General features: G+C 42.1%; 1 protein-coding gene across 1 annotated transcript; it reads left to right on the top strand.

The window, feature by feature from the left end:
- Nucleotides 1-246: 246 nt before the first annotated feature.
- On the top strand, nucleotides 247-8,745 carry LOC147888352 (kinesin-like protein KIN-12B). The gene is made up of 17 exons (XM_087392243.1): nucleotides 247-955; nucleotides 1,082-1,225; nucleotides 1,318-1,401; nucleotides 1,492-1,617; nucleotides 1,752-1,811; nucleotides 3,478-3,531; nucleotides 3,693-3,785; nucleotides 3,920-4,015; nucleotides 4,205-4,350; nucleotides 4,468-4,617; nucleotides 4,756-4,885; nucleotides 5,015-6,067; nucleotides 6,259-6,366; nucleotides 6,819-6,971; nucleotides 7,091-7,193; nucleotides 7,304-7,911; nucleotides 8,018-8,745. The coding sequence occupies exons 1-17, from the start codon at nucleotides 527-529 to the stop codon at nucleotides 8,294-8,296; spliced, it is 3,816 nt and encodes a 1,271-aa protein (XP_087248369.1). The 5' UTR covers nucleotides 247-526; the 3' UTR covers nucleotides 8,297-8,745.
- The last annotated feature ends 277 nt before the right edge of the window (nucleotides 8,746-9,022 follow it).

Genomic DNA, 9,022 nt, shown 5'->3' with positions numbered 1-9,022 from the left:
GACCAATAACCTTGGAGACAGAGCCATTTTTGCTGTGAGGTGTCCACCTAGTCTAAACACACCACATCGACAAACACCACGTGGAGGGGGGGCTTCATGTGAATGGAGCCTGTGTGGGAGTGGTGGTGGGAATGTGGCTCTAAGAGAGAAGGTGACGATTTGAACGTTGAAAAGAAGACTCTTCAACGGTCACAAGGTTTGAATTGAACATGAGGAGAAACAAGAACATGACGATGGCCTCCGAAACATTTTCTGTGGCAATGGCAATGGGAAGGAGACCCTGCCTTACAGTACGCCCTCGTCGATTCTTTTGAATCGAACGATAAGCCCGTCGTTGGAGCGTGGCTCTCGAAAATTTGAATCAACTTTTGCTTGCCCCTGACCTTCAGGCCAGAGCTCATCAATCGTGGACAAGAATTTGATGATGCCACAGAATGCCCAGATTGTGGTTTCAAAGAATCGCATGCCCAGATTGTGATTTTGAAGCATCGCACGCAATTGCACCAGAGAATCGAGATTAGCAACCATGGCAATGAGTCGGGAGCCTTTCTCTCTCCGCACCAATCGCCCTCCCACTCTCAGCCTTTCCCCTCGCAAACGGAAGCCGAAGCATGATCCTGAGAATGTGCCACCACAGAATGCTGCATTCGGCAACAGCGATGCTCCCTTCAAACAATTTCACGACAGTCCCGACCTTGTCTCCTCCCTCTCCCCCTTTACCAAATCTGCTTCCAAAGCCAAGAATCGAGGGTGCACACCCATCGCTAGAAGCCCATTCCAGGCCTTACCTACTTCAAATACAGGTTTCGAAGTGTTCGGCGGAAGCAACTCAACGGGTCAGGAAGATAACGGTACCGCCAAAAGGCGACTGAATTGGGAAAGGCAAGGAGAAAGGACTACGTTCGAGCCATCAAGCGCTTCAGCGCAGGAGGATGCTTTGGATACTGGGGTGAAGGTATGCTAGCATCCGGACCACCATTCATGCGCTTCCATCGTATGATTGGGATACATTTTCAAATCTTAGTTATTCAACTGGAGTCTAATTTGGACTTTTGGGGATTTCTTTGCCTGTTGCGCTTAGGTGATCATCAGGCTTCGTCCTTTGAATCACAAAGAGGAGCAGGATGGGGCGACCGACATAATTGAAGCGGCATCGAACAACTCCCTATGCGTAGTTGATCAGACCTTTACTTTTGATGCAATTGTGGGACCAGAAGCTTCCCAGGTTTGCAAATTATGGCGTCATTTCGATCCTAATGAACCTTTAGATAGGCCAGGATAGGAGGGTCTTCTGACTAGTTGACTTACTCATTTCAGGAAAGGGTGTTTCAGACAGTTGGATTGCCACTGGTCGAAAATTGCCTTGCAGGGTTCAATAGTTCCATCTTTGCGTATGGACAGGTGATGCGACTCTGCAGTTGTCCATGTTCTCTCTGAATGATGGCGTCCATTTGATGCTAGTTTATTTTCTAAAGAGCTTTGTGGGTGCAGACAGGGAGTGGGAAAACTTATACGATGTGGGGAGCTGTCCATGAACCTATTGCAGGGCAGTCTCTAAGCGAAGACAGGGGTCTTACTCCACGCGTGTTTGAGACTCTCTTCAAACGGATGCAAGAGGTCAGGCTATGGCTTTCATGTCGGGTTGTGTGAAGAGTGTTCTGTACGCAACTCCTAAACTTTTGCACATGACTTAATTGCTTCTCTTGAGCTGTTTTGATGCCAAAACCCCACAACTTTCCCTCTTTATCCAGGAAGAATGCAAATATGCAGATAAGGAACTCCATTATCGATGTCAGTGTTCCTTCCTTGAGGTATGCTAATCACAGCTTAAAATTCTTTCTACCCTCCACATAGCGTTTCTTTTCAAACATGTATTGGTCCGTTGTGCTTGATTCCACAATCAAGGCACATATATATTCACATGCATGTTAAGTGTATTTGAGAAATTGCACATGCATTTGCTGTTCCACTAGATTCATTTTTCCTATCTTTATAAAGCCTCCTGTTCGCAAATTTTCCATAAATCTATTCTTAAGTGCAATGTTCTTGCTTCAGTGTTTGTTCTCATATTTAAGCTTTGCCATTTCCTTATTTAGGTCTTTGAAATAAGCATTATTGCTGCTTGCATTTCAATGGTGAGATTTAAGATATTCACTTGGATGAGTAGAGGCATATTCATTGTGAAAAATTGTCAAAGATGTCATATCGCTGTGCTTCGATCTGATGACTAATACAAAAAGAAATGAATAATTAAGTTAATGATGGAAATAAGCCAGAAGAACTATTACCTTTTATATATATACAGCATGCCTTGAAAACTTTGATAACATGGAATTTCTAAAAACCCACAAAAAAAGAATTAGAGGAGCAATGTAGGCTCAGCTCTAATTAGACTAGAAGAAAGACACATGAGAGCAAGAGAGAGTGGAAAATGAACGGAGAAAGAATGGACTTGGATTATATAGACCCTAGTACCTTGGTCTATAAAAGGAACTCCAACCCTAACTCTAACCCTAGCCCTATAGTCCTAGCCCTAGCTCTATAGAACCTAAAAGCAATTGAACGTTTTTCACTAATTGTACCCTTGAATGCCTCTCTCAAAGGTATGGTTGAAGCAGAGTACCTATTTAGTGTATTTGAAGCACCATAATCGTCCCTCCCCCCCCCTTTGCCGTTGTGCACAGTAGCCATCTAAACCAAAATGAAGCGCCATTACTTCAAACCAAAGGTTGGCTAAATTTTGCTCCTTAGGTGGCAGGCGTAATTTATGCATCCAAAAGGACTGTGATTAATAAAATGCTCAAGCTGACAGTAGCTGTTCCTATCAAAGAGAGATGGGTTCTCAAAACTGATAGAGTTAAGTGTTATTTTGACGAGTCCTTTGTCTCAACGACAAAGGCAAGCCCATCAATCATCTGCTAATTGCAAATAGGCAAAGCCTTGCTAGATGGTGCAAGTGCGGACCTATAATTTGCCTTTGCTTTTCTCCTTTATGAGTAGCATTCACTTCTTTGCATAGAACTTGACATCTTCTAATAGCCTCCAGCATATTACATGGACTACTAAATATTATTTCTATTCTTTATTGGAATATGTTGGTTAGAGTGCAAAGCTTGAACACATGGGAGGCATCGCAGCATGCAAACAAACTTAAAACTAAGTATTTGGTCTCTTTCTGGCTTCTTATTTAGCAAGTTATAGCTTTCTTATCAATAGTCCAACTTACAATCAAACACTAAATGTTTTAATCATGATTATCTTGTTCAAATGAACCTTTTGCAATAGCATACTGAGAAATGAGAAAGTTATTGTGCAATTTATTGTCTTGAGATTGAACTACTTCCATTGGCAGTATCCCACTGTTTCTTTCTACGTTTTGGTGCATCACAAAGATTACAGCTTTCTATATTGTCTTTTTGGGGGAGAGAGAGAGAGAGAGAGAGAGAGTATAACCTCGTTTATCTCACGCAACAACAGATTTACAATGAGCAAATAACAGACTTGCTTGATCCTGTGCAAAAGAGTCTTCAAGTAAGCAATTTCTCTAGCTTGTTCAAAGTGCCTCTTATTATATGGCATTTGAAGTCTTCTCCTTTGTCATTTTTGCTCCTCTTTTTTGATAGTTAATACTCTTTCGACAACATGGATTTAGCTGGGTTTACATACATCAATAACTTTTAGATCTTTTGCAGATAAGAGAAGATTTGCAGACGGGAGTATATGTTGAGAATCTCACAGCGGAGTACATTGTGAGCGTAGATGATGTAACTCGGCTTTTCCTCAAGGTGCTGTACAAGTGAAAGAGCCATTGGTTTCTTTGGTATTCACTCTTCATTTTTAATCTTATAGCCTTGGCTCAATCTCGAATTGTTGATGCTAATTTGTGTGTTTGTGGGCTGTCCTTCACTTGTTCTTACAGGGACTTGCAAACAGGAGGATAGGAGCAACGAGCATGAATGCAGAAAGTTCACGCTCCCACAGCGTCTTCACATGTGTAATTGAATCCCAGCTTCAGGTTCAGTTCTGTTTTGAGTATAGAATTGTTGCTTTCAGAATCTCACAACGGTTCATGGTTGGGACGAATCGGACTGGTAGTGGATGTAGCAAATCAAATGGAAGAGTGACCTCAACAATTTTTAAATATGTAGATCGTCCTGGAACTTCATGCTAAATTCATGGCTTTGGAACTATTATTGAATGTCAGGATGTGGGAGATGGTACAAAGAGTGTGCGGAGAAGCAGAATAAATCTTGTAGATCTGGCTGGATCAGAAAGACAGAAATTGACTGGGGCTTCTGGTGAGCGCCTCAAAGAGGCTGGAAACATAAACCGATCTCTTTCACAACTTGGGTGAGAACCTGTGTTTTTATTTGCCCATGAGCCATCCCAATTGTTCTAGAAGGAAGACAAAGATGAGAAATGAGAATTATTAATACTCTGCTTAACTATCTGTTGTGATGGTGGCAGCAATTTGATAAATATTCTTGCCGAGGTCTCTCAGACAGGAAGACAGCGACATATTCCATACCGTGACTCTCGGCTCACATTTCTGTTACAGGAATCACTTGGTGGAAATGCAAAACTTGCGATGATATGTGCCGTATCACCTTCAAGCAGGTGATCAGAAGATATGTTTGTCAGATTGACGTTTCTTTCCAAGCATTCAAGTCAGAATCTTGCAATGATGTATAATTCCTTTTCAAAAAAGATCTGAAGCTCCTGGTAGCTCACATGCTGAGTCTTGGATTCTTGCAGTTGTAAAAGTGAGACCTTAAGCACGTTGAGATTTGCACAGAGAACGAAAGCGATCACGAACAAGGCAGTGGTAAATGAAGAAACTGAGAATGATGTACATTTTCTCCGTGAGCAGATTCGCCAGCTGAAGGTACCAATTATCAGAATTTTTGCTGTACTTTGATTGTGCCAAGGAATTGAATCTTGTAAACTTGAGTTTGTTCTGTTATACTCTAGACTTAAGCCCTGCTTAAACTTTGCATCTGTTTGTATTGCGCAGGAAGAGCTCATGCAAATCAAATCAAGTGTTCAACCTAAATGTACAGATGTTGATAATGACACCACTGATTCGGATGTTCCCACATGCCATACAAGTGCACTCAGAGTAGCTCCAAATGAGCCATTACCTTCAGCTCTCGCAAAATCTGACATTGTTCAAGAGATGGAAACTGAGAATGTTGCATCCACAGATTCAGAAGAACCTTCAATAAGTTATGGTGCTTTAAAGAAGTCTGATAATAGTGGTTTCAGCATCAATGCAGAATCAGAAGACATACTGGAAAAACATACATCTTCTGCAGATGTAGACGTGGCCTCACACACTTCCATCAGTGGTCTGAGCTTAGAGAATTGCACCAGAAGCAAACATGAGTGTTGTCTTCATTCTTCTGAGTCCTTGAACCAGTCCTCTTCAGAAATAAACACATCTTATGCTGCATCACATAATTCCATAAATGATTTACTTTCTCTAAGCGGCTCAGACGAGGCATCTTTCGTTGTCGGGAATATGTCTCCTCCTTCACCAAGCCCTGTTCTTGCATTCCCCAATCTTAGCGAATCCCCTCCATTGCATGAATGCAAAAATAATCTGAATGAGATGCCTCTCCCATTCTCAAGCTTTGAGAGTTGGCCTCCAGATCTTGAGAAGATATCTGAAAAAGCTGGAGTTCAGTATCCAAGTATGCCAAGTGTACAGTGCAACAAAACAAGGTTAACCAATCAAGTAGCTTCTAGTATCTGTTTGGAAACACAGGGACTTGAAGACCCAACGAAGGACCCTGACAGTCGCAAAGAAATAACTCAGTTATCCTTCCATACTACAATGCGCTTAAAAGAACTCTTTCCAGAAGATAATCCTGAAGAGACATCTCCAAACTGGAGGATGCCAGCAGCTAATTTGCCTGATCCTGGAAAAATAACTTTAAATATTGACGCCAGTGCTCGAAATGACCTCTCTTCAGATAAATCTCAATGCCGGGAGGCTTCTTCTGTTGAGCCAGTGGTTCCTGCACTCACTTGCAATCAGATGGAGCCACAGAACTGTAGTGAACAGGTACACTTTTGTGCACAACTATATCCCAACTATCCTAATGGACACTTTTATGGGTGTGCGTGAAAATATTTTGTTAATCTTGTGGGCTGCTTTCTTTGTTACAGTTTCTTTAAAAACATTACTTCCTGATTCCACAGCAAGCAGATTTTTAACCATTATTATACATCACATCATTTGGTGGTACTGGGCAGGCTACTGAGAACATGCAGGCCATTTTAGCTGGTGTGATATGCCGAGAGGGTGCACTGGAAGCAGCTCTTGAAAAGAGCAAAGAGAAAACTGAAGAACTTGTCAAGTTGGTAAGAATTTGATCAGTAAACATGCACATTTGAGGTTCTCATAATCATCCTCATGACAGCCCTTTTGAGCATAACTTTAAGGCGTGATTTTAAAGCTCTCTTGAGAATCTAATTGTAATGCTTTCATGCAGCCATATATATATGCGTGCGTGTTTGCATACATGCATGTGTGTGTGTCCCTTTTCATGGGACTGTTCTATCTAGTATAGTGACAAATGGATTTCTATTAAAAAAAAGTGTCCCTTTTCATGGGACTGTTCTATGTAGTATAGTGACAAATGGATTTCTATTAAAAAAAAGTGTCGTGCGCGAGTGTGTGTGTGCACGCGCGCGCGCACATGTCCTCAGGAAGAATTCTTTGAGGCTGACAGCCCTTTTGAGTGAAACTTTGAGAGCATGTGATTTCAAAGCTTCCTCAAGATCTAATTGTGTCATTTGACCCTTCACTGTAGGTTTGCAAGTATAAGGATGAAAGTCAATACAATGCATTACTTGCCCAGATCCAAGAATGCAGAAATTCAAGGTTAAGGAACCTAATCGACGGAGTCATCGACAAAAGCATCTTTTTAAACGAAGAATTCTCAACCATGGCAGCTGAAACCAGGGTACAAATGCCTGAATAAACAGCTCCTATTTCTTAGTAGTACCGACATTTTTAACTCAAAGGCCCGTGTATCTGTTAGAAGGTCTTAACTGAGCAACTCACTTTTCATATACTTTACAGTTATTGCAGGAAATTTTTTTGCAGCATCCTGAGGTTGAACAAGCAACGCCAGGGTGCCAATGTATTCTTGAGGAGCTTGACACGTATAGACATTTTGACTTGGGTGAGCGAGAGGCTCTCCTAGAAATCGTTAACGTTGCCAGTGTTTAGATTGTTATACTGATGGAAATTTTTTGAAGTCTGTGACCCTAAATAATGTTTCCTTGAATGCAGCATCCAAAGCCAAAAACTCTTTGGCTCGCTGCAATGTGTCAGAAGATGCACGAGAGAACGAAACTGAGAGTGGGTCGGTGGTTGAATTAAGAAACTTACATGAGATGTGGGAAGTGGAACGGAGGGAATGGAGTCATTGTGAGAATAAGTGGATGTCAGCGCTTGAGGAATTAAGGGTCAAAGCCGAAGCAGACAGGAGACTTTGTGAGGAAAGGAAACAACAAATTGAACGTGAGCAGCAACGTACAGAGGAGATGACAGAAGCTCTTCAAATGGCTATGAGAGGGCATGGACACTTGCTTGATCAATATGCAGAGCTCCAAGAGAAGCACATTGCGCTGCTTGCAAAACATCGGGCAATCAAAGAAGGGATTGGAGCTGTGAAAAGGAAGGCAGGAAAAGCTGGCATTAAAGAAACAAGATGGTTGGAAGCGCAGGCAGTAGAAATTATGATTCTGAAACTGCAAAGAGAGAGTGACAGAAAGGCTGCAAAAATACAATTTGAGGAGCTGCAAGCCCAGCTGCAGGATACATCCGATGCAGTCCACGCGGCCGGCGAGCTCATTGTGCGGTTAAAGGAGGCTGAGGAAGCTGCATCAGTTGCTCAGGTAAGCTTTCTAAAAGCTAGAAAACCAGTAGAATTCGCAGTTCAAATGCTATCTTGTTGCACGGGTAATGTTTGCACAAGCATAACGAGAACGGGATTTTGGGCAGAAATTCGCGGCCAATGCTCAACGAGCTGCGGCCGATTCGAAGAACGAACTGGAGATGCTTCGAAGAACACATGCAGCAGAAATCAACAGATTGCAAGATCACGTTGCAGAAGCTCGGAATCAAATGCGAGTTGTCTATCCCCAATACGATTCTGTACAAAGCATTGAGCTCGCTAACGGCGCTGGGGAGGAGGACACAGGAGAAGAGCATCTTGCAACAGGCACAGACGAGGACTCAGATAATTTCTGCCGACCTTCAAATTGGGTTGATGCAAACTGAGCTAAATTTCTTCTGGACGGCTAAATTTCTTCTCTTTTCAGCTCGATTCGGAAGATCTACTTCAGCATTTCGATTCTTTGAACGAGCAGCCTGGATCGGCTTCAATCAGAATCCTTGCACCAGCAGCCGCCTATGAATTTTAGAGCTCAAGCTTGACGTACATCCAATTCCTGCGTATGAATTTTAGAGCTCTTGACGTACAGCCAATTTCTGTCGACACGCAATCGATCAGCGCAGTTCCTCTTTGTTTTCTGCGATGTGAGCTCCGAACTTACTGGCCTCATCTCGTGGCCTCTTTCAAGTCCGCTGGATTCGGAAGATTGTTGTTACACTATCAAGCCAGAACGTGCATGATTATACGATTTTTGCAGATGGAATCTACACCATTGTTTTTATATCGCCAGATGAGAGATTGGATCCAATGCCACATAATTTAGTTCATCATCATCCTGATGCGAGCAATTATGTATTATGTACAATGGGCACCGTTCCTTTTTTTCCGTGAATAACATATTGTATATTATATAAAAGAAAATTCGGTATGGTAAATTATATAAGAAAAGTCTCTCTCAAAGACTAGATACATCGTTAAACAACTTTCTACTTTGCTCACCACAACTCTCATCGATCCCTCATGTAGACTTCCGAAGCAAAATCTCAGTGAACTCTCTAGTTCGTTATACCATCCCCTTGATCCTGAGCATTTTTCGAAAACCAATTTATTTT

The sequence above is a fragment of the Dipteris shenzhenensis genome, chromosome 21 (genome assembly GCF_047967505.1).
Source record: "Dipteris shenzhenensis isolate YYH24624 ecotype China chromosome 21, Dip_SZ_1.0, whole genome shotgun sequence".
In the NCBI taxonomy this organism is placed as follows: domain Eukaryota; kingdom Viridiplantae; phylum Streptophyta; class Polypodiopsida; order Gleicheniales; family Dipteridaceae; genus Dipteris; species Dipteris shenzhenensis.
The sequence above is the reverse complement of the archived record's forward strand: the minus strand, read 5'-3'. Positions and strand labels throughout refer to the sequence as shown.

Bases quoted from the DNA above. Each gene is read 5' to 3' on its own strand.
- LOC147888352 (XM_087392243.1), top strand. From the start codon at position 527: ATGGCAATGAGTCGGGAGCCTTTCTCTCTCCGCACCAATCGCCCTCCC. The intron at 1,402-1,491 runs GTGATGCGACTC...TTGTGGGTGCAG, and splicing joins CCATCTTTGCGTATGGACAG to ACAGGGAGTGGGAAAACTTA. The intron at 4,618-4,755 runs GTGATCAGAAGA...GGATTCTTGCAG, and splicing joins GCCGTATCACCTTCAAGCAG to TTGTAAAAGTGAGACCTTAA.